This window comes from Hirundo rustica, chromosome 4 (assembly GCF_015227805.2).
Source record: "Hirundo rustica isolate bHirRus1 chromosome 4, bHirRus1.pri.v3, whole genome shotgun sequence".
In the NCBI taxonomy this organism is placed as follows: domain Eukaryota; kingdom Metazoa; phylum Chordata; class Aves; order Passeriformes; family Hirundinidae; genus Hirundo; species Hirundo rustica.
The window spans coordinates 5,673,623-5,699,139 of NC_053453.1; the positions used below are offsets into that span (position 1 = coordinate 5,673,623).

The following is a 25,517-nucleotide window of genomic DNA, read 5'->3' on the forward strand; positions in this document are numbered from 1 at the left end:
ATCCACAACTTCCCTGGGCATGATCGGAGCAGGTTTCACCTCAAGCAGCCAAAGGTGTCACTGTCCCCTCTCCCACTGCACCCACCATGGCACCCAGCTCTCTGCCCTCACAGGGTGGCTGTGGAGACCCATGTCCCCACAGTGGAGGGACACAGAATCGGTCAGATCGGAAGGGACCACAGTGGTGAAGCAGAGGATTTTATCCAGACTTCTGGAGTATCTCCCGTGAGGGCGGCTCCACACCCTCTCTGGGCAACCTCATCCAATGCTCGGTCACTGCACAGGACAGAAGTTCTTCCTCATGTTCAGGTGGAAATTCCTGGGCATCAGTTTCTGCCCTTTGCCTCTTGTCCTACTGGGTGGCACTACCGAGCAGAGCCTGACCCATCCTCTGACACTCTCCCTTTAGATACTGATAGACATTGATGAAGTCCCATCTCAGTCAAGTCCTCCTAAGGCTGATCAGGCCCATCTCCCTCTTTCCTCACAAGTGACGTTCTGCAGACCCTTGACGAACTTCGTAGCTCTAACGCACTGGGCTCCGCTCCCCGGGCGGGGCAGGGCAGGGCATCGCCTCAGCCCCCACCGCACCGCAGCCGCCGTTCGGAAGGGCACACTCCCTCCCCGAGCGCCGGGACAAAGGCGGCGGTCCCGCCCGGGCGAGGCGGAGCCGGGTCGGGCTGAGCCACCGCCCGGCCGCTTTATCCGCCCGCCGTGGGTGGCGGCCGGCGCAGTGCGCATGAGTTCGGGGCGGCAGCTCGGCGGAGCCCGCGGTGCTGCTCCGGCCACCTGCCCGCCCTCCGCCCGGGCTCGTTCAGCCCTCGGCTGGGAGAAGCGCGGACCCCAAAGCCGGTGAGTGCCGCCCTTCCTCGGGGGGCTCCCCTCGACCTGCGTGGGCCCCCGGCTGAGGGAGTCTTCGCTGCTCCCGGGCTCGTCCCCGCCGGCTCTGGGGTCCGCTGGCGTGAGGGGACGAGCTGGCGCCGGCCACCGGCTCGGTCTGTCTACGGGGCGAGGCCGCGGAGCTGCGCGCCCCTGCCAGCCCGCCACGGGAATGGTTCGGCGTTGCTCTTATTACTCACTAATGGATTTTTAATTATTCTTCCCTCCTGTTCCAGCAGCAGCGGCGGCCGGGGCGCCGGGTGCTCCGTGCGCTGCGCGGGCTCCGGGTGGCGGGCGGGACCGGGGACAGGGACCGGCACAACCCCGTAAAACAGTTTTGGGCTTGGGTTAGTTTTGGTGCACAGGCGGTGAGGAGAAAAACTATCAGCAAACTGCTGCCTTGCCTTGTGTGAGGCTTGGCTTCCCGCTATTGAGCTGTTCAGAATTTTTTTACCTCTTGTTCTTCGGTGGCGTAACCTAAAACTTGATTCTGCTAATCGGCAACTTAAAAAAAAAAAAATACATTTAAGTAAAATGTTCATAGCTATTAAACTTTCATTTATGTTGTTCCTGCCTGCCTAAGGATGATGAGAAACAGCTGCCTTGTGCCTCCTCTTTGCTTTCCGATTGTCTGTAGTTTAGGGTTTCCTTTGGAAAAGCTGTTGGTGTAAACAGTAGTTTACACCAGATTCTAGTTCAGGATATTTTTCTTCCCCCTGTCAGGTGCCTTTTCCATCGGTAGGTGGTAAGCATGAGATGGCTGGTGCTTCTTAAGATCTTAATCTTAGGTGGTTCGGGTGAGGTTTAGTGCGTGTAAGGAGAAAGCGCAGCCTTAAAAACACTCTCGGGATTTTCAGTAATCCAGGATCTCAAGGGCATGTTTCCTGAATAGTTTTTGTTTTAGTGTGGCAGCGGGAGGAGGTTGCTGGAAGTGGAGCTCTCTTGTGCTTGGTCCGGTGCATGGGTGTAGCAAGAGATGATTCCTGTGGTAACAAGCGTGCAGATGAAATAGGAAAGAGATAAGATAGCCTCTTCTGAATAATTCTAAACATTTTCCAAGGATTTTAAGCTATAACAAGTATCAGAAATGTAACAGTTTTTTCCTTTCCCGTCCCTATTATAAAAGACGCAGAATGAAAGACTTCTTTCCAAACCCTAAAGCATAAGGCTTAGCTTTAAAAGCTTTTGCAATTTCTGGCTTATGCTAATAAAAATATATTATTTTAAGACTTTGACACAGATCCTTGACTAATGCAGTGTTGTAGATGGCCTTCCTTGTACTAATTTAAAGAATTCTGATTGTGGCTTTTCTCCTTCCTTTTCAGTTTGTATACTACTGTTGTGTAAGGGGGGAGCTCATGTTTAAACAATAAAAGGAAAAAAAAATGTTGCTTGCTTGGGTCTCTAAGAAATTAAGATATTACTTATTTCTCAGAAATGGAATAGATTTTCCCAGCAGTGTATTTCTTATCAGTGTTTTTTTGGGGGGGTTTTACCCAATATACAGTGAATGAGTAGAATGAAGTTTTATGACCAGAAGTGCAAGTAATGCCTGTCATTAGAAAGGAACAGGGAGATTTCTATATTGCATCTCTGTTTTGGCAGTAGTAACACTCTTCTCATCTTGTTAGTTATAGCTGTTTTTTTCTCTGCATGCCTCTGAGAGAAACATTAACCAAGAATGTTGGCAGACGGATTGCTGGTTGGATATAGTAACTGGAACAACTTAACTCCTGAGCAGTTGACAAGTCTCAGGCTGACTGACCTTCTGAAATACTGGAGCATGAAAATAAATGAGCATATGAATGTGGCTTTCAAAGCCAGACAGACAGGCTGTTAGTGTTACCAAATCCTCCCTCCTCTCTTTTTTTTTTTTTTAATTAAAAAATAAAACAAGTGATTTTAATTTCTAGTATAACTAACTGCTTAAATATATTCTTTTCCATTGGGTGTGTATGCATTATCCCTGTACCAAGTAAAGTCCAGGACCAAGACTCTGCTGCTCTGTTTTGTCAGTGCTGTTTTCAGTTTTGTTTACCTTGGGCAGGCAGACCTTTATGTACTTACATAGGAATGAAATGTCCAAAATTAGTTACTTTTGAAAGTAAACACCCATGCTTTGGTGCTTCAGATGTTCTCTGCTTTCTTCCCCACACCAGTGCAGCAGTCACAAAAAGAAATGTCGGAGAGCAGCCTAAAATCGAGTTGTGAGACTGTGACGCAGCTGTACTGGGGCTGAAAATTGTCTTGCTCTCCTAAATACTGTGTAAAACAGGATTTGGCTCACCATTGCTATGACTGTAGCAGCAGTTACATAATGAAACCCTAAACCCCAGCAATGCTGCACCTGTAACAAGACAGAAGTTGACTAATTACAGAGGCGTCTGTGCCTGAAATTGTTTATGTACACTTCATGGTTCTAAAGTGTTGGTTGTCACAGATAGCACCACCCTGATGTTAACAGGGGAGATTTAAAAAGTGTAACCTGAAAAGAATGGGATGCTTTCCTTGTTGAAATTTGCATAAGGACATTTGAAGTCAGAGGAGAGTTCAGCCATCCCCTGGATGTGTTTAAAGCCCCATGTAGGACTGGACAAGGCAGCTCTGGGTATCACATGTAGTTCTCCCGCTGAGCACCTGCTGGTCATGAAATCTCAACTGGAGAGTACCAGTGAGTGCCTTATCGTTATCCTTGGGCAAGACCTTGTTCTACAGAAAAGTAACTACTTGTCACTGGCTGTAGTTTTATTTTTTAGTTGGGGCAGGAAGGGATTCTGTCACTGTAAATGAGTGGGAAATGTGAGCACTTCAGGGATCTTTGTGGTTTAATCCACAATGTTGTATAGGAGCCGTTGCCACTGGCCTTCATTTCTGGCAACAAGATTCAGCTGATGCTGTTGCTGATGTAGTGAACTGGGAACAGGGTTTGTTTGCAAGGGAAAAGGCAAAGATATGTGGGATATGCATCACAGATGCCTTTTTTTACCCTGATAAATACTGTCTTGAGGGTGGACCAATGTGCTTATCAAACATCATCAAATCTTGCACTGGTATTCCACTGCCTTGAAAGAAGGAGCATTTCCCAAACACTGCAGAGAAAGGAGTATGAGGTAGTGATGAGCTGTGCTCTTGTGCTGGCTTGGTTATATGTAACAAAGTCTCTAAGGCATAGGGTCTCAAAACAGTAAAAAAGATGTTCTTGAAAATCTAGAAAGATCAGTTAAGAATGAAGCACTGTATGGAATCCTCATTTTCTGGTATCATCAGTCTTGGTGGTCAAAGGTGTGACTTTAGGCATTGTTTCTGAGCAAAGCATGATTTAGAGAATTCAGTGTAGTAATTATTACTTAGGTGATGAAAATGTTGGTTTGTGATTGTTTCCTTTCTTTTTAAGTGGTTGCTACATTTGAGATCCAATTCACTGAACTATTTAAGCGTGTGATAGAATGTCCTAGTGAAGTCAGACACTTTTAAGTTTCACTGAATTGGTACCTTGCCCATCTAGTTGTTTTAAAAAAAGGTATGTATACAGGATTAGTTATTTCACTGTTGGCAGCTCTTACAAATTCTAGTGCAAGTTGCATGAATGACATTCAGTGTGTTTCTTGAAACTCCAGCTTCCAGATTTAGAGGACTGAGAGAATCTTTGTTTTTAGCTCTAAAACTAACGGATTTTGTAGCTCTCCAGCCTGTAGAGGAAAGTTTGGATTGTCACAAGAGTGCCACAGAAACCAGAAAGTTTAAAACAAAATATTGAATTGAAAACAACTGAATTCTGGAAGACTTGTGTGGCTCTTGTCACTCTGTAATTACTTTGATGTAGTTGCATATCTGCCATGGGCTGCCATGAGAGCCCCCTGAATTCACACTTCTCTAAACATTGTTCAGTCCTAATTGTCACCTGTTTGCAAATCAGTATTGATGTCCAAGGAAGTGTCTGTAAAAATGCTGTTGGCCTTGCTCTCATTTAGCTGACCTTACTGTCGTGGATTCTGTATCTGTGTAGGGTTTTTTTTGTTGTTCTTTTTCTGTTGACGGTCAGCATTTTTATTTGTCTGGCCATACTGTGGTGACAGTCCCTCTCTGAACAAGGGCAGGAACGTTTCCGGGTTACTGGATGTTAAATAGCCATGACTGTTTCGAACACACAGGTTTTTTCATGAGCAGATAAAGACTGTGAATCATACTCAATATTATCACAAGCTTCTACACTTATGATGTGGAGAAGGAAAGCCAGAATTTTAACCATGTTGGCCAGTTTTAGTTTACCTTGGTTCATAAACCCCAGCTGTTGTCTGTTGTTATTCAGTTTTGTTTTGTTTCTTTCTGTAAGAGCAGTTTATAAATTTATTGTCTGATTCTGTGGGTTTTTTATATGTTCAGCAAAACCTCATCAGTTTATCCTGTGTATTCCTGGAATTAGTCAACTTGCCTGTGGGGTTTGGCCTCTTTAGGCAGTACTGTTACTTAGTCTATTATTCTACCAGAAAGCTTCAATCTTACTGTATATCAAAAGAGTAGGGTTACCCCTAAAGCTCAAGCATTTACTCAGTATTTCACATACTGAAGGAGGTAAGAAGCATTCAGTTGCTGACAGCTCTGTTCAGAAGGAGATGTGTTGATTATAACTAACCCCCAGTTAGTTTTGAGGAGTCTGGAACAGCAGTGGTTCAGTGAATACATGTCATGGGCCAGCTGGTTTTGTTTAGCTCTGGTCTGGCACAGCTGGTTCAGAGGTATGTTGCAGGAGCACTTAGTACAAGGAAAAAATCATGAGGTTATTAGGCACAAATACCTGGTCTGTTTTGGGAAGCGCTGTGGTCTCCTGACCACAGCACACAGGAATCTGAATGAATTCTTACTCTCCCTTACCTTGTTTTCTGCTCTGCTGCCAACTGTCAGAGGCTGATAAGGGTCTCCAGTCTGCCCCTGTACCATCATTTTAATAAAACCCATCCCATGGTAACACTTCTTATGACCACAGAGGGTTTCCAGATGCTTAACTCACAACACTACCATGGAGTGCAAGGTGCTGACGGTGTGTGCAGAGCTGGGTGTGTGCATTGCTATGTCTGTGCAGAGCTGACAGATTAAACCAACCTTGAAGCTCACTGGCCACTTCTTCTGTTTCAGTTGAATCACTGAGAAAGAGCTGGTTAAAACTAAGGCAAAAAGTCTGTGTGATGCTCAGAATACAATGAGGCTTAGAAATCTATCTTGAGAAATGTTTCGTGCTAAGAGTGTTCTAGAAATTGTATGTATAGTGAAAGGGACAGACTGATCTTGTGCCCTTTTAAAAATGCATGATAATTTTCTATAAATTGTCAACTCACCTTAAGTATATAGTGCAGTTAATGGCCTGGTGCTGTCTGCTGACTTTTGGCTCACATAGCAGTTGATTTTCAGCATTTAAATGTCTTGCACTTTTGTGGGATTGATCTTTTTGCCTATTAAGCTAGTCTTCAAACAGGATTGTTAATAAAAAATTCTTTCAATCTCCTGCTACTATAGAAACAGTCCCTTGTAAATGCTAACACTGAGCTTCAGTGAAGAAGTAACCTTAGTCAGCAAAACTATAAACATATCCTTTTTGAAAGGACAGACCGCACCTTATCTTTGATGGCAACTTAATACATTCTCTCTGAGTTATTTGTCTCTGTCAATGCAAAATTAAATCTTGGGAGGTGAAATTCAGTGCTAACTTTAGAATCTTTCAATTTCCTCCTTCTACTCTCTTAAAAACATACATGATATGGGACTTGTATTGTTCTAAATATCTCATGAAGGCTATCTCTGGTGTAACCAAGAAGTGATCACATAGATGATAAAATCACATCTGCCCTAAGATGCATTTCTGGTTTAATATCTGGGATCCTCTCTCCAGATAGTACTGTTCTTGTCACACTTCTGCACTCTTGTGTCATGGTCTGATATTTTTTTATTAATCCCTGATAGTACAGGCACACATCTCTTAAGCCAAGCTAAAAAATACCCAGCTACAATGACTGAACAACAAATCCCATTGCGAGTGACTTTCATATTTAATGCCTCTCTGAAGGTCAGGAGGAGCAGCTGCCTGTCGTCCTGCTGTTCCTGCTCTCTCTGAGGAAGGTTGCCTTATTTTTGAACCTTGCTTGTTACCTTGGCAATCCTACTGAAACAGACAGTGGGGTCTGGAAATTCATTAGATTCTTGACTATTTCCATCTTAAACCTATGAAGTCTTTCACTTAATAGAGATGACATAAAGAGGGTGAAGGGACTTCACTGTAAACCATGGTTAGGAGAGGAATCTGTCTGTAAAACATGCTATATGTATTGCAGCAGTGCTGGGCAGCCTCACGTCAGCTTTAGCTGCTGTAGACACTGTACAAAGGTGTAGGAGTTTCTCAAAGCATAAAAAACATAGGAAAGGGAGAAGAAATAAGATATATGAGGGGATTATGATTTTATTGACATGTACCTTTGATGTGTTAAAGGTGATGTAAAAGGTACAAGGGGAAAAAATCGCCCCCCACACCTTTTCTGCAGGCTTCCTGCACAGCTCCCAAGCTTTTTTGAAATGAGTAAAAGTCCCAAAGAAGCCACAGTTTCCAAGAAAAAAGCAGGACCGGAGCTGTAATGTTTGATACTGGCTCTTGTGTGGGCGGCTCTCTGAACCAGTCGCACTCACTGCCTTTAGTCATTGTTCAGGAGCTTTGTGAAACATCTGAACTGGAGCTCCAGAATGAGTAATGGGAGCTTGCTGGGAGCAGAGTTATTTGTTGTTATTTAGAATTCTTGGCTTTAATGTTTATTTCTGCTGAATCTGGGTGTTCCTGCTGTCCTGAATGCAGGTAGTCTACCATGAACTTAGTCCTGGTTAAACTGAGGTATTGCTGTTGGAGAAAGTGGAACAATGCTCTTAAATACTTCTCCCTCAAAATCTGAGCCTCTTGATTTGTTTCTTGATAATGCCGATTAATATCTTCTCTTGGTTAGTCTTTAAATGTAGGGTTTATTTATGATATCTATTGTAATCTGCAGCAGTGACCTTTCATAATATAGTCCATAAAATGTTCATAGTTTTGAGTGTAGTTCTAGAAATCTCAATGTTATCTGTAGCATTACTGAGGGACTGAACAAACATGGCATATTCAGTTTATATTTGGGACACCTGGATAAAAATTTGATGCTGCAACTTAAAAGTGCTGAAGATAAATAATATTTGCCTTGTGTTGAATGTCAGTGGAAGTACTCACATCTTGCTGGTCTCTTCCATCTGAACATCACCTTGACAGTCAAAGGATGGAATCTGAAGTCAGTGGGAGTTTTCTGTGAATTTCAGAGGTGTCGAGATTCTCTGATAGTCTTGCCTTCTAAAAATTGTATGTGTATTTGTGTGTGTTTGTTCACATGTAGGATTTCAGAGGAGTCAAGATTTTCCCTGATAATGTTGGCTTCCAAAAATTGCTTATATTTTCTTGTGTGGATGTGTTTGTGTGTGGCTTTTCAGCACCACGGGGTTTGTAGTAGATGGAGCTGGTGTTGGGGGATATGTTCCGTGCTTGGGCTGCTCTTTTCCTGTTCAGCTTTCTGCAGTAGCCAAAGGTACAGCAGCTGCCCCAGTGTTCCTGTGAATGCCTGTCCTGAGAGTTTGAAAACCAAGACCATGAGTGTTTCTATCTCTCTGGGCACCACTTAAAGCCTGTTATCCTGATGATGCATTTTATCATTGATAGCTAAAGTTCTTAAAAGGAAAAAAAGAAGAATGTTCTTTTTGTGTAAAAGTAAGGCTAAATTTGATCATTAGTCGTAATGTTTGTAAGAAGGGCTATGAGATGTTTTTGTTGTGGCAGCCCAGTGCTCTGGATTGTGGATGTGCTTCCAAGACTTGCTGGACTGCAGCCTAGCTACATTGTGTGGGAGCTTTCCCACAGGACACGTTGGTGCTGCGACGCACCTCTGGTAATGTCATAGCCCTCTCCTGGGAGGAGGGATCAGTGGGATGGAATTGTTGCTCAGTATTGGCAGATGTTATCTTGCTGCTATGAAACACTAATCAGCTTACCAGAAGGCTCTGGTTTCTCAGCCCTCAGCCCACAGCTGTGGGGAGCAAGGAGAAGTAATCCGATTGAATTGGAAATGTGGGCTTGACTTTGCTTCTCGTGTCGTGTCGCCTCTTGAGCCATTATAAAGGGAGAAGCACTTGGGAAGCAGGAGCATCTCATTTAATTTGTGCAGTGTCAGGGGAATGGTGTCCATTTCCCAGCTGGTTGCATATAACGTGGCAGCTCAGAACCAGCTGTTTTGAGGAATGTGTCACTGCTGTTCACGGGTCACAGGCAGGGTGGCTGAAAAAATGGACTGCTAGCAAGCAAGGCAATTTCTCGTTGCAAAGGGTGGTTTAACGTATCGGAGCGAGAAATGAGCTAGGTTCTGTGTTTTGCCTACCCCCTGCTTGTGCTGTTCGTGCACTAAGATGACTTTTGTGTTTGTGTCCTCGATAATAAAAGAAAAAGTTCTGCCAGAGTATTTTGGGAGATGATGAAAATTCAGAGGTTTTACAGAACTGGGCATTGGGAAAGCTTAAAAAACTGGGGGCTTTTGCTCCAGTGAATGCTGGTGCATATGTCTATTTCAGTAAGTGTCTTCCAAATGTAGAAGTACTGTTTCTTCATGGCTGAGTAAAATAAAAGCTCTTGAAACTTTAAAATGCAATTTGTAATGCGCTGGTGCAAAAATGTCACCAAGTTCTGCTCATGGATCTTTCACCAGAAGCAGGTGGCATAGAGTTGCTTCAGTAGCACGAGTTAACTGCAGCAGTGTTAGGAAATGAACGGGGTTCTGTTTCCCTCATATGATCCAATAAACAGAATTCTTGTTTAAAACCAAATAAAGACACTTGAACTGGGCCAGTTGGTATCTCAGCCAGTGGGATTTTATTACTGTTAATGATGTGCCATAATGGAAAGCACAAACTGAATTTGTAGGGCAAGGATATTGCTTCTAACTGTCCGTAGATATCTGGTTTGGAAGTACGAGAGATAGGGTACAGAACCTTTCTATGTTGGATTTTTAGTCATCTTTGTGAACAAAAAGTATTTTAAAAGATGCCCATAAAGCAGTAGATGTGTTTCAGGGCATAAAGAGATGCTCTTTATTAACTTGTGTGGGATTTTTTTTTTTTTTTTTTTGCCATTTATTCTCCATTCCTTTTCAAGTGTTTTAACAAGCAGATTTAACCCCATACCACATTGTTCTCTGTTTCCAGACATGAATAAAGCAAGCAGCCCCACGTAACACACCAATGGCATTTTGTGCTGCGTCAGGATCAGTAAGTCAAGAAGGTGTGATGCCTAGGAATCTCCTGGTGGATTCTCCGGAAATGGCATCCGAAATCTCTCCGGAGCACACGCATGGGAGCATGGAAAGGGCTGGCAGCGTGGAGAATCACGGCAGCCAAGCTAGGTGCAGAAATCTTGCCTTGGTAAGTGTTTAATGAGCCTTGTGCTTGGTGATGCAGATTACATTAATAGCTCTGTCCACATCACGCGATTTTTGTTCTATTAAGATTGATTTTTGCCATTTCTAATCCTAAGTGGTTGCTGGTGTTGTCTCAGTTGTTAAACTCAAAGGCCAGAAATAACTTCTCAGCTTTGGTATAACAGCTTGTTATTCTGGTCTAATTGTCTCTGAGAGCTTGGAGAGTGCTTCTTTCCAGCCTTTCCTCCCAGAGAACCAGGAATGGCAGTAAGGGCTGCTCTGCCCTTGCTTTCTTAAACAGCTCATAAAGAAACTCAAGGATAGTGGGTGTTCTACACACTGCTTTTTGCTTAATCTCTTTGTTGACACTCCTGAATAAAGGTCTCAGTTTATTCCACCTTAATTAGATGAGTAACAAATATGTCACCATAAACAAAGCCGTGCTGGCATTAGTGAGTATGAGTGTGTGGCCATTTAAATCCTGAGTGAGTAACTGAGGGAGTAGGATGCACTTCTGCATTCTTCCCAATTAGCAGGGTGAATCAGGTAGTGAACTCAACAGTACGCTTTGTACTGTGACAGGCTAAGCCTAGAAAGCAGATATGGTTCCTTCCATATTTTTTAATTATCCCAACCATTTGAAAAACATCCATTTTTAATTGAGGAAAGAGCACTCTGCTAAACATGCTTGCTCTAAGTGGAAATCTAAATCTGTCTTGCCTTAAACATGGAATTAGGCTTTCTGTCTCTTTCCCTCTGCTCTCCCTGATAGTTTCCTTTTAATGTGGTAGTTTTCTGTGAAAGAGTAAGTGGCAAAACCTGTATTTATCTGTATAGCTCAGACACACTGATGGTTTTGTGCTATTATGTGAGCTTTCTGGCACCTGGAGGCAATTCTAAAGCTGTTCCTTTTTTTGTTGTTTCTACTGAAAATACTTACTGTTAATATGATGCTGTATCCTTTAGCTTGTGTTGCTAGTTAAAACACAAAACATGTATGATGAAGTTTAGCTCCTTAACTGTTTCTGATTTGTTCTAGAAAAAAGTTATGAAGGATCGGGGTGGGGGAAGTTAGGTACATAATTTGGACTCAGAAAATTAAGTATGTTGTTTATTTTATGAAGCTGGTTGAATTTTAGAGAATTAGAGTGGAAGTAGTACTTTGTTAGAGAATTACCACTTAATTTTACACAGAATTGCAAGTGAATTTTGCTTATTACTCTACCACTAGTTTCCAGATTAACACAGTAACAGCCAATCATATTTCCTTGGGTTCTATTCTTAGCTGTAGTAGTAGGCATGAGACTAGACATTTGAAGAAATTGGTATTGAATAACAAAGCTATGTATAAATCCGTTTGTACAACCTCATCCCAGGTCTGCTGTGTCAGAAAATGACGTAAATTCCCTTAGTCCAACTAGATCCTGCCATGTGATAACCCATATGATGATGCATCAGCTAGAATTGGAATCCCTTCCCACTCTGTAATGCAGTAATTTATAGATGGAGTAAAAGTTGGCTGCTGGCTTAGGCAATTCCCATCAGACCTGTGAATTAGCAGTTCACAGAGCCTTTCGCTTGTCTTGTTTAAGTTTGTGCATGAAGACACTGAATTGTGTACCAGCTAATTTAATTTTGATGCCTCAGATCCCCTTCCATGATTCTTCTTCCAGCAGTGTAGTAAGTGGCATGTGCAATAAGGCTGACAGCTTGCATGTGCATAACAGGTTGGACAATATAAACTCTTCTCAATACAGGCATCATTTCAGTTTCTGAATTTGAGAAGGTGTCTGTGTTAAACTGAATGTGAAGGGAATTCTGCCCAATTGCTGGAACATGCTCCTAGAGACATTATCTTCTTGCTTCAGTAGTTTTGTTATAAAAGTTCAGAAGATGCAGAAGCTTTGATGGCCTAATGAGAAGAAAGGGATAGATAACTTTGTGTAGACAAAGGATTTCTGTTATGCTGGTTCTGAGAAAAGAGGGGATGTATTTTCAGGCATGCTGGACCTTTACTGGACCCTGGAACAGAAGCAAATAAAGACCTAACTGCCTCTTCATTTATCACTTTCCTGAGTCTGTTCACCTAGAGACATGGCAAGAAAGGTCAGGGTTGGCTTTGATTTTTTTTTTTGGGGGGGGCCTCTTGTAATGGCATTTCAGAGGAAAGAATTGTGACACTGCTTCTTATGGCAGGCCCGTACTGCTGCAGGTTTCTTCCCACTTGATGGTAAAAAACCAGGCTCTTAAGCTTCTCAGTGTCAAACTGCGTTAGTCACTAAATATAACTTTTGTATTGCATCTGTGGAATTCAAACAAACCCAGGGATGTGATAACAGGGACAAACACTTGGACTGGCTTTAGCCTTTGCTGACTGCTCACAGCTGGCTTGGCTGACTCCTGGCTGGTTCTGCATCCTGTATGTCTGTGCTGGCATCACTTGCTGGGAGCTGTTTGTCAGTTTAGCAGTGACTAGGAGATGGACACCAATTGCCATGTGCTAAAAAGGTCTTAAAATTCTGTGTGGGGAATTCTTCACAGTCAGCTGTTGTCACTTCAGTTTAAGTTTGCCAGATTTCTCAGCTTCTCTTACCTATATAGTTCAGTTCATCTTTGACAACTGCAGGCCTCTTAGCCAAATTTATTTTTTTTAAAAGGAAAGCTAGATGCTGCCTTGATTTTTAGGAGTATTTCCATGGAAATTATAGATGTTCAGGTCTGGATTTATTCTGCCAAATCTGTTGCAGCAGGTTGAGTTGAGATGGGAGGAATGTATGCCTTGGTATCTTCATCTCACATGAAAGTTAGTAACCATAAAAGTCCTTACATATGAGGACAAGAATTTGCACATGTATTTTGGGCTCTTTTTAACAAAGAGGGAATCCATACATCTTCTTTAGAGAAGTGTATTTTCCTGATGCATGGAATCAGTTGCACTTATCCAAGGGTGAGGGCAAATAAAAACACTGTTCTTGGCAATTCTAGCTTCCAAAACCCAGTCTGGAATGGCACTGCCTGACATATGGTAAAAGAATTAACTTGACATGAAATACAGTTGCAGCGATTTAAGGACACTTAATTAGAAGATAAAACTAGGTCTTGGGGTTTTTTGGAGCAATTTGTCTTGTTCCACTGACTGAATAGGCACAGACCAGCTTCTTAAAGGCATCCTTCTTTCAGTGCTTCTCTCTGATAATTGTGCTGGGTATCTATTCTCAGCCGTGACTAACTGCTTTAGTTTCTAAGTGTGAATAATGTGCTAGGACAATTATGCTACCTGTGAAAACCATGGCAGAGGTGCTGGTTGTATCTGAAGTGAGCTGTGCTAATTGGAGCTGCACTGATAATAAGCTGTGTCAATGCCTTGGATCTGTTGCTACAACTTCAGTACTTTACCTTCTGTATCTGAACATGTCTTACTGAGTGATAGCTTAGAGGGATAGTGAGTTCTTGTTATTCTTGGTGGATCATGCAGTGGTTTTTATTTTGGATCACACAGATCCTTGGTTAATGCCACAGTTCACCACCAGTCTTTTTGGGGCAGTGGCGACCTGTAGAATTTGTTCAAGTAACTATTTCATTTGATCACTAATCAGATGGCTTAAACTGGGAGAGGCCATGACTCTAAAGAAGAGATTTTGCTTGTTCTGATTGCTCTTTGTTCAAACAAGCTTCCTCTCTTGGCTTGAACAAGACTTGATAGCCAGTCACTGAAGATGGTTTGTCACTCCTGGATCACTTGTATAGTATAGGTGATATTCTGAACACTGGTTACATAGACATGAAGAGCAACTATGCTGTGAGTATTCTGAGCTGGCTCAGTGTTTTGTTTCATACACTCAGCCATTTAACTCAGGGATTACCTGGTTGTTTTGTAGTTACGATATCTCTTGTAGCCTAAAAAACTCGTTATGATCCTTATCCTTTTTTTGATCAGTACAGATAATTCAGATTCAACAGACCTGGCATTCTAAGTGCACCATGTTGGTATCTCTTAACCTCAGCCTCCCTGAAGGGAATCCAGTGTCAATTTAGGGGTTCTGGAAAAGGACAGATCATGTCTCTGTTAGCCCACTGCCACCTTTTTTCCTCACAATTTGAATGAGTCTTGTGATGCTGAGCTGCACTTCAGGTTCGTTCAAGGGAAAGTCCTGAGATAGACTCCTTTCATGAAATTAATGTATTTTTCCCTCTTGACACTGATACTCCACAGGCTTTAGTGTACTACAAGACCTTTCACCGTGTCCAAGGACTTTACCAAATAACAATACACAAAAAAATGAGAAGAATTTTTGACTGTTTACTTTGTATGGATACAGCTGCCTTGGGGCAGGTGGAAGTCATTCCTTACAGGGTGTGGGGAGAGCTGTGCTATGCTTCATCCACTTTAAACCAATGTTAGTACACCCTGGAAGCAGTGTGCCTTGGAAAATAAGAGTCTGACTCCTAGCAAGGAACGATCTTGCTGTACGTGTGCTAGTGAGAATATAGATCCTGAAGGGAGTTTGGGCTCTGTGCACAAGCTGTATCATTGTGCTTCGAGGCAGGATCTGGTAGATAAAGATTATTCCAGCAGGTGGGCAAATCTGCTTTTTAAACCATGCTGATAGGCATGGCTGAACTTCCAGAGTATTTTCTTTGTACATTCCACTACCTTATGGAATACTTGCATTAAAGTTTCTGTAATGTGAAAGCTAACTTCTGCTTGTCTCACCTTCAGTGAATGTAGAGAAGATTTGTTGTGATTGTATGAATGGTCATATTTTTATGTGTAAAAATACCCACAGGGACACAGGGCTGCATCTGCCCACCACCCATTCATTCTCCCTCGTTTTAAATGTAACATGCTCCATTATTGGAGCCTTCCTGTGCAGCTAGGCTCGCAGCACTCCATGCTTTGTTCTGGACCCTGTCCAGCTGGGCTGCATCCTTTCCAAAGTTCAGCAACTGAATCTGAACTCTGTGTTCCGAATGAGGATGTGCTGTCATGTCATCACCCTGGTTAATATATCCCAGAATGAGATCTGCGTCCCTGAACAGCAGATTTTTCCCTCTTTATGGCATTTAAACTGACAGAATCACAGATTGCACAGGTGCCTTGCAGTAACTTAATCTCAGCATCATTTTTTGGTTCTTCTGTGAGTTTATTTTTGGGGGTTGTGCTATAAAAGTTTCAAATCAAGGTATGTGCTTGTACCTGTTGGTCAAGTAAATAACCCTCTCATGAGGAATGAGCTTGGGGTGAAATGCTATGATTTTGTAATGAAAATTTAGTGGCTTTTGCCTGAAATGTCTCCCCATTTTTCTCAATGTTGTTCTAACACAATTTTTTCCCTTTTAATTTCTATAAGCTGATCAGCCTAATTTTTTTTTATCAAAGAGATGTGTTCAAGTTTAAGGAGATATTCAGCTTGCTTTCTTTAAAAGTAGGTTAGGAGTAATTTAGTCAGTTTATGATTTTAGCTCATCTAGTTTATCTTCTAAGTGCTTGTAGATAATTTGTTTCCTCACTTAGGACCTATTGATTATATGCTTTGCTACTTCTTATGAAGCACACAGTACAATTATGCTCATAAGCTGAAGAAAACAGCACTCAGTATTATAGCCTTCTTCACCAAATGAAATGGTATGATCAAAACCATCAGATAGTGGGCTGTAGAGGAAGCACTTTTTGACACAGCACACAATTACACTCTGGAACTCCCTGCCACAGAATGCTGTGAATGCCAGTCATTTCCCTGGCTCAAACAATAAGACGAATTCATGCTAGAAAAGCTCATTAAGGGCTATTAAATACACAGATGCTGATGCATTTGGGAAGTCTTTAAGCCATGTATTGCTGGAAACTGGAAAGATTTGGGGGATGAAAAAATGTCCATCCAATATACAGCAATATCCCCCCCAGCCTCTCTCCCTAGTCCTGTGTGTTCATAGCTGCTGAAGGCTGCTGAGCTAAATGGGCTGTCTGGTCTGATCCTGTGTAGTAGTTCATGTTCTTAGCTGTAATTTCACTTGCTTCCAGCTTCAGTAACGCAGCAGTACAATCCATTCCATCTCCCTTTCCTGTAAATCCAGTCAGAGCTACTTCTGTGCTAAAGCTTTTATACGTGTTCTCATACAGTTTCTGCATGCAGGGCTTTCCTTTTCACCCCTTCTAACAAGTAGGACTGCCTTGTTACTGGCAGACTGTGGCCCGAGTGGTGCTACACTGGCCTTTGTACTACACATTACTTTGCTCCCTTCATAGTCCTTTTGAGAAGCATCCAGTCACTTCTTTCTTGTGGAATTGTGCCTGTTAATTCTTCAGTGCTGTCAGGTGATTGATAAATGAGTTGAATCTGGCATTCTCTTGGTATTTTGCTAAATGAAGTTTGGTTCCTTAGCAGCTTTTAGAAGATTTTTTTTTTTTTTTTAAGCACTGCAGATGTCTTGGGATTTCCTGTGGTGTTCTGTTTCTATCAAAGCTGTGCTGGTCTTAGGATTTTCGATCTGGATGTGATGTTCAGAATTTCTTCACATGCGTGTGAAAAGTTGTGGGTCTCTGGATATTAAGTCATTGTTTTGAACAGGTGGGAAAGGAATCAACAAATCTTTTCTATGAAATAGAATCTATTTTTCTTTTTTTTCTCTCATTACTTTTTTTTCCTCTTTTATACCAAACACTGTTATAACAGACTCTTTCCTGTTTGGCATAAGCAGGAAATCTTTGGCTGCACAGAGATGTAAAATATTAATGCCAGCTGAGCATACTCAGCTATTTCAGCTGTTTACATCCCAAATGTCTTCTGTCCAAGCAGTCTTTTTAATCCTCCTAATTTAATGCAATTTTAAGATGAGGCACAATATTCAAGTTTCAAATTCAGGCTGTCTTTTGACAGTAGTTTTAAAGTTTGTAGTGTTAGGTGTATGTGAGATTTAATTTAGGGAGGTGTGTTTGTGTATCAAGAGTAGGCAGTAGATGGAAACTATGAGGTGAATAACTCGAGTAGCTGAAAAGACTTTTCTTTGACTATGAAAAAACACAGATTCATCAAGAAAAAAGGAGGCCTGGAAAACCAGCCTGGAAAGAATATGAACTGTTCCAGTACTTGGAATATATGGAAAGTGAACTAATTGAAATTGACTTGGTAGCCTTAGTTAAAACTGGCACTTTTATGTTACAAAAATTCCTCCCATCTTTTTGAAGGCTTTACTATAATACAAGTCATACAGGTGGGAATAAAGCAAGTCACTTCTTGCTTTACATCTCTGAGCTCCTTTGGTTTGACCAGCCTGAGTAGGTTTTTTTTTTTCCACTGTGATTGTGTGTCTGTAATGGGATTGTTTCCTTGGCTGGCAAACTGAAACATGCCTTGCCTAAGGGAGTTTCTATCCAGACTGGATGCCTTACATCTCAGTACAGTGCCCTGACCTAACACTGCCTATTCTCCAGAGCTTTTGGTTTTGGTGGTTTTTTTTTTTTCTTTCCTGATGAAATGTGACATTGATCATCTTGAAGAGAAACTGCATGAGGAAACAGAGTGAAGTGCTAACAGGGATGAAATTGGCCTTTCACATCTTGATATGCTACTTATTACAAATGTGTTTGCAAAGGGATGATTACTCAGTTTAGATCCTTTACCTAAAGGGACACTGCTCATTTCAGCAAGATCCGTGAGGGATGGTTAAATCGGGCAAAACTCTTACCTGGCATGGAAAAATGTTCAGTCTTGTGGCACAGAAAAGGATGGAAGGAAGTGCTTTTGAAAGTCTGTGCTTCTTTGCTTTATTCTTTGCTCAGCTCTTGATCAAACAAGCTCATGTGGGAGCAGTTTTTTTAGGTGCACACATGCAGGGCTTTCCTTTTTACCCCTTCTAACAAGTAGAGCTGCCTTGTTACTAACAGACTGTTAGTAATTCCTGTATCACGCTCTGGATTTGTTGCCACTATGACCTTCTTAAACACAACCCCCTCTTCCTTTGCCTGTTTAAGTCTGGCTCTTGCAATGAGCTCACCCTCAACAAAAGGTTCTCGGAGTCCTGTTCAGCTTCAGCTCAGGGCTACCTAACAAGGGCTCCTTTCCTGTCATTCTCTCGCCTACTAGACATAGCAGCCCTATGAGTATTTGGGTGGGGAAGGAAGGAGATTGCAACATCCATTAAGGAAAAAAAACACACGCACATGAAAAAAAGCCAACCAAAAAACAAAAAAAGGAAGGCTTGTCTGTGTCTTGCTTTTCAAGTGCAGCTGTAAAACTTTCCTTGGCCTTTGAAAACTGACATGTGGTGGGTGCAAGCTGTGGACTACGTCAGCCTTTGAAGTTCATCTTTTAAACCGGCAGTGGCAAATGGCATCCAAATTTTAGCTTTTGTAGCAGTTTTGCTGCAAGCTGGAATAAGTTACTTATTCTGACAGTACACTGTGGATAGTGAGACTAAGTTAGACATAACCACACCTCTGTACATCTTTCCCACCCACCAAATGTTCTATTGGCCACACAGGCAAAAGCAGCTAAGAGCCTCAAAGCATTTATTTTCTCATCTGTAACATTCTGCGTGCTTGGAGATCAACTGCCACTGCATACAATGCAGCACATTATATTTCTTAATCTATAGGCATTACTTTGCTACAGAGCTACGTTGTTCTTATTTTTAATGCTGAGAATGGGGATAAAAGCTTTGTTTGTGCAAGGTATTAACAGGTAGAGCTGCACAGAGTTTTATTTTTTTTAGTCTAATCTTAATGTAAGGTGATCTGAACAGGCATGGTGAGTTTGAAGCAAGTTGTGCTGCCCTAGCAAGAACGTGCTACCTCTTGGATATTTGTACTGCATACCTTTGTGTATTTACCTAAATTCTCCCAGCCCTCTACTAAGAAGTAGCCTTTTTACCCTGTCTGCACGTGCAATGAGGTGTCCTTGCTGTTGCTTGTTGAGTTACTGACAGCAAAGTTTCCAGTATATCCTTGGCAGGGGAGAAATCCAGTCCAGTAAAGGGAAAACCTCACTTGCTTTTCAACAATATATACTTGCATTCCAGAACTTACATGGGTCTCTTGGGAAATGTCTTCCCTGTGTCCATTGTTTTAATGCAGTGCCTTTCTTAATCACTCTTTGTCATCTCCAAGCTTCTGGAAAGGTGAGTGTTTCCCAGGGTGAAGGGAAAAGAGTTAGTGCCCAGCTTTGCTTAGTGATAATGTACTAATCAAGTTAATTAAGAGCAGTGACTCAGAGAAAATGAAGACTGGATAATCCAAGTGATTATTTATCACTTCTGTGGTCTAGAGGATTATTTCCTGCTGAAGAAAATAGCCTAAGGCCCTATCCTGTAGGGAACAGGTCTTCATATTTATTCTTGGGTTCTCCTTACTGTAATTCAAAGGTAAAATCTTTAGAAACAATCTCCTTCCTTCCTATTACCTCTTTGTAATCTCTTATGTACCTCTGGATAATTTATAGTTTCTGGTGGCACAGACATTTCTCAGCTCCAGCTTTGCCTCTAAAAGCCAAGTCACCCTTTGAACTTGAGCTAAAAGCGAATCAACCCATTCTGGGACTGTCCTGAGTGCACCCTTTCCCTCCCATGTTGTTCCCCAAGCCCTGTCCCTGAATCTGACACAGAACACAGTTTGCCCCAGTTTGTAATCAGACACCATCCTAACCCTTGCAAAGGCACAGGTGAATGTAGGGATGTTTTGGGTTGTTTGGGGGTGGGGTTGTTTTTTTTGTTTGTGGTTTGGTTTTTTTGTTTTGTTTTTAGTTTGGGGGGGTTTTTGATAGTTTTGGGTTATTTTGGGTTGTTTCTGCTTTGTTTTTTTCTTTTATGATCTTTTAGTAATTTGTTCTGTACAACTCAAATGAAGACTTCTTTGCTAAACTAATGGATGTAATACCGATTGCTGCTCTTTTGGTTTTTAACTTTTCTTTGTTTGTCCTGTAGCATTGTAATGTCTAAATGTCTCTTTGGGAGGTGTCAATCTTTCTGGTTTTTTTTTTTTTTTTCTTTTTTCCCCATAGGATGATGAAAGCTTGAAATACTTAACTCATGAAGAACAGGATGTTCTCATGTTCTTTGAGGAAACCATAGATGCCTTAGAAGATGACTTGGAGGAGATGGCTCTACGTGACAGTGGCATCCACTGTCAGTCCCCAAGGTCAACAGAAGAAAATGTGTCCAGTCATTCAGAGACTGAAGATATCATTGACTTAGTGCAGTCAACACCTGAGAGCAGTGACCATGAAGGCCCTTCCAGCAGAGATGCAGAACCAGGTATTTGTGTTTCTTGCAGATGTGGGTTTTCCCTTGGATCCAGCCCTGACTTATTCCAGTTCTCTGTAGAAACAGCTAAAAAAATTCTGTACCTTCCTTACTATCTCCAGATAAATTTGTTACTCATCAGGAACTCTGAGGACTGTGATTTTAATTTGCCTTGGGGCTTTTGAAATTCTTCATGCTGCTGTAACTTTTTTCCTAATTTTTCCTTTTCCCTCATGGGGGTCATGCATCTGAAGAAGTTGTTGGTTTGCTATCTCAGGCTTCTGCCTGGAGACTGAGTTGTCACTGTTGTGCACAGTCATTGCAACAAGGCAGACTGTATCCGCCAGCCTGTTCATGCTCTGCTCTTCTCCAAGACTTTTTAAGATTTTCTCCAAGAGCTTTAAGAAAGCAGATTGTTTTCAGTGTTACTGAAAGGCACAGGATCCTATCAGTGAGTTTGTGACAAGATAGCATATGGCATGTTGTTTTTGTCACCATGTAGAGTGTGTTCTCTCTGTTTGGACAATGAATCTATCAGCTGGTACACACAGTGGGACGTAATGTGTCCTCTCCTGGCTGTTTTAATAAAAAATAAGAGCTGCAAAACTCTTATGAAAGAGCAGCCATTGCAGCACAGGGAAGCAACACGCAGACTGTGAGTGAATGGCAGAGAAGGCTGTCATAGTGACCCTGTAAATGTGGTGATTTGAGCTATAGCATTGCCTATGAGATGCCATTGCTGGGACTTCAGTTATAATTTCTTCTGGCTACATGGGCTGAGTTTGAGTTAGAAAGGAATGCTAAAAGATGCATTTTTAGCTCGCACTCTGCCCTGTGTGAAGAGTTAATGACTTCTCTGCTGCTTTGCCTTTCAGTGTTGGATGCCGCTCGGAGAGCCAAGAGCCCTCAGCCAGCTGTACCTGCTGACCTTCCCCCACAGCCCCCTGCACCACCAGCGACGGTGTCTGAGACACTTCCTCTCCCTCCACCACCCCCTCCTCCAGTGCAGCATCCAAAGTTGCTCCGTTCCGTCCCCACTCCTCTCATCGTGGCCCAGAAGATCTCTGAGCAGCAGGTGGAGATCCGAGCTCGCTTCCCCGGCGCCCTCAAGGAAGGGAATTCTGACAGGAAGAAAGCCCCGGTAGCCAACGGTGATTATTCCACAGCACCCAAGCACCCTCCTGCTCCCGCCCCCAAACTGCACCGGTTCCCGAGCAACATCAACATAACAAATGTCAGTGGCAAGGAATTCAGCCAGACCATTTCCAAAGCAGCGGTTAACGTCCAGGAGCGCCGGGCTCAGGTGCTGGCCAACATCAATGGGGGAGCTCTTCTGGCAGCTGAACTGGAGGAGAAGCTGCACAAAAACGATTTCTTGTCACGTAACAGAAGTTCTTCCTTACGGGATCTCTCCTCTGAACAAACACGCTATGAGGCCCTGACAAAACTCGGCCTGGTTAAGGGAAAGCCAGCTCAGGACCAAGTGGACCATGCCCCAGGCACTCAGCAGCTTGATGTGCAGCCCAAGCAGTCAGAGGCTGTTACCAATGGATATCAAAACATCCATGAGATTTTAAAAAGTGAGCCCAGCCCTTTCCTTCCTATGGGCAAAACTGTAACAATCAAACCAGAGGTGGCTCTTGCCACTAACAAAGTCAGCAGCGCACAGCAGAACACAGAAAAAAGCAGTAATGATTATAAACAGCCTGGTGTAAGCCTGGACATGAGGAGGAGGTCGGGTTCGCTGCCTAGACCTTCAGGATTTCGATCCCAAGGGATAACGGTGAAGTTCTCTGGCCGTGGCTCAACTGAAGAAGCCAGGAGAGAGGCACTCCGGAAACTGGGACTGCTGAAAGAGACTGCGTAACCTGGATGGGAATGTTGTGGCAGTGGGGGGAAAGTCATAGCATGGCTTTGTGCAAGAACAGTCCCAACAGGATTGGGATCAAGTGGATTGGAAGAAAAAAGGGAAAGTTCTCTGCTTCAGGCAAGCCAGGAAGGTATTAGACACTGTGGAATGGCCGCTTGTGTTTATCCCAGAAGGACTGGCACCACGTAGGGTCATGTACAGCACTGGGCTTTGGCTCTCCTCCCTACAGAGATACTCATCTGTTGCTCTTTGTGATGAAGAGGAATTTTATTTAATTAATGCTGGACTGTAGCAGGCAGCATCTCGTTAATGAAGTGTACAGTGCAGTATTGTTGTACATAGCAAACTGAAAGGCAAACCCTGCTTTTGCTGTTTCTGAGGCCAAAACAAAGAGCTCCGTCTGTCCTGCCCACATGTCTGTCTGTCCATGGGAGCTCGAGATAACGTCACAGCTGAAATTTCTGACAGTGTGACACCCTTCTGTGACTTTTTGTTGTCTGTGTTATCTGGCTTGGTTTCTTTCCCTGCCAGAGGTGGAGTCTTCTGCTCCCTCACTCTGCCCTTGACTCAAAACTGTGCATGGGTGGCTTCTCCTTCAACCTTCTCCTGGACAGAGCAGCCTGAGCTTTGGATGGGTGACTGCCTCACTCTGCTGCTGCACCTGGACTCTCCACTCCCTTCCCAGCCACCTGCTTCTCCGTCACGCCTGAGCACCCCACATGTCCAGGGAAGGGCACCAGGAAAGCCCCAGGATATGCACCGAGCACCGGATTGCGCACCGACGGCCAAAGAGTCTCCTGACAATCTGTGACCCCAACTGCTCTGTCCCAGGGAGGACCTCACAGCAGAGAAGCCTTAGGAACAGGTTAACTTTGTACCAAAAGAGAGACCCGTATGTCAAAAGTTGTCTTCTCTTTTACGTTAGGGTTCCTGGGAAGGAACTGTTACTTTTTGAACAGTAGCTGTACTACACAAATTATAAGTTCTGTTACTTGTAAAACTGTCATTTGGTCTTCCTGTAGTCCTAGCAGTCCTCTGTTCACAGCCTTATTATGCCCTGCCAGTGCATAACAGAAGTTACAGCCAAAATTCTTGCAGGCTATGTGGAGTTTCAGGAGAGCTGCATGTAGGAACGCATCATTCCTGAATGGTCCAAGTTGGTGGAATATTGCCTTTGTTCAATAGACAAGCTGGTAAAGATGGTCCCAAAATATATTTGTTAGTATGTTTTGGGGTTTTTTTATATATGGCAAAGGTGCCGTTCCACATTGAAACTCCTTCCCTTTTTGTATGACCTGAAAACATCAAGAATAGCCACTTTAAATTCAAATGCCAAACTGTCAATTTTTTTGTTGCTATTCATGTTTGATTTCTCAGTGTTTTGTTTTGTTTTTTCTAAAGGGAAAAAAACTGACTTACACTCTGCACTTTCTAAAGCCTTGACCAACCCACTCCTTCTCCAAAGTAGCTGAGCAATAAACCTTGGAGAAGAGGAGGGGTGGCTACAGCAGAAACTGACACACCCTTTGGCGAGGAGCTCTGACATAACTGTGATAAACAAGTTTGTAGTTCTTGTGATAAAGTATTTCAAACTTGCTGAGCTGTGCTTGTAAATGAAGCTGTTGTGAAGGAAAAACGTTTGTGTCATTCTCAACCTGCCTCATAAGTTAAGGGTTTTTTTGTTTTGTTTTTTTTTTAATTATCTGCGTGCTGTTTAAATTTTTAATTGTGTTGTTACGGTATCTGGCTGGTTCTGTTATGTAGTTATTCTTTTCAGCATTTTCACTGGGTAAGTGATCGTGTTCCTGATCATGTGACTGTCTTGCTATACATAAGCAATCAGTAATTAAAATATGTGGCCATTCCTGGGCTGGCAAAGCACTTGGGCATGCATAATCAAACGTGAGAGGTGCTGCTGTAACAAAAAAGGCTGCTTGTGTGCTGCGAGTAAAGCTCAGGCTTGTTCTGCTGGGCTCTGAGTCTGTAGTCCTAAATCAGAAAGACAAGGGAGCACAGAAAATACACCCAAGCAGGTACTGCAGCGCAGGCTGGAATGGAGGCTGACATGTGGATGATGCATCATAATCTATTAACATAACCTGCTAAGTAAATTTAAATGTTTCATGGCCTTTGTGCTTTTAAATCCTGTTAAAGCAAATTCTTCATTATGAATGTGAAGTATGTACGAAGCAATCTCCACATCTAATCATTTCTTGCCAGCTCTTCTTTGAGTTGTTTACAGCTGAGAGTCCTTGCTAAGCAAATGTGGGGGGGAAAACCCTGACACTGTTTCATTGAAATTCAGTCCAGCTCAGTAACTGTAATGTCACCCTACTTAAAAATACTCCAAATATTTAATATCTGAAGTTGCTGTATGCTGAATTAGCTGGATCGTGTTCTCTCATCCTTTGTGCAGGGCTGTGTCCTCAACTGGTGGGAAGTGAGAGTTTCATCTTCATTAGGTAAAGCAGTTTCTGCCCAGGGAGGACTTGGAACGAGGTATTTATTGTGGCCCTTCATCATAGCAGATAAATTCTTCTCTGTGCCTAAAACTGTAGTGAGTAAAGCCATGTACTAAATGAAGTTAAGTCTAGCTGCTAATAACCTGTATATAAATTTAGCTTTATTTTGTGTATCTTGTTTTGTGTGTATATGTTGCTGTGATTTTACTTTCTTCCCCTTTGTGCTAGAGGTAACTGTCTTGCACAAATCTGATAAATCATCTATTAAACTAGAATAAACCCAATTAAATGACGGCTGATGGGAGGTGCCATTGTGTTCTTTGCCACCCAGTAGCATGACTCTTTCTTGGAGGAGGGAGGTGACTTTTTCTTAATGGCTAATACTGATTTAATAACCTTTTATTTTGCAACTGCGGATGTGTGTGAGCCAGAGCCCAAGCCTGCCATGGCAGGTGCTGGGGGAGGGACAAAAAAAAAAAAAAAAGCTATGTCTGACAAGAGATGTGTATTCTCACTTGTGGGCTTCAGCAGCTGTGATCAGGGTCCTTGCAGGAATTAAATTCATCCTGAACACTTTGAATTAGACAAAAGCCCCTCTCTCACAAT

At 42.6% G+C, this 25,517-nt stretch overlaps 1 protein-coding gene across 1 annotated transcript; it reads left to right on the plus strand.

Annotated features, from left to right (window-relative positions):
* Window positions 1-713: 713 nt before the first annotated feature.
* PROSER2 (proline and serine rich 2) lies at window positions 714-25,210 on the plus strand. The gene is made up of 4 exons (XM_040062403.1): window positions 714-852; window positions 10,132-10,347; window positions 20,339-20,591; window positions 21,455-25,210. Exons 2-4 carry the CDS (start codon window positions 10,168-10,170, stop codon window positions 22,444-22,446), a joined length of 1,425 nt encoding a protein of 474 aa, XP_039918337.1. The 5' UTR covers window positions 714-852; window positions 10,132-10,167; the 3' UTR covers window positions 22,447-25,210.
* The last annotated feature ends 307 nt before the right edge of the window (window positions 25,211-25,517 follow it).

Coding starts and splice junctions, on each gene's coding strand:
- PROSER2 (XM_040062403.1), top strand. CDS start 10,168: ATGGCATTTTGTGCTGCGTCAGGATCAGTAAGTCAAGAAGGTGTGATG. Junction 10,348..20,338: donor GGTGCAGAAATCTTGCCTTG/GTAAGTGTTTAA, acceptor TTTTCCCCATAG/GATGATGAAAGCTTGAAATA. Junction 20,592..21,454: donor CAGCAGAGATGCAGAACCAG/GTATTTGTGTTT, acceptor TTTGCCTTTCAG/TGTTGGATGCCGCTCGGAGA.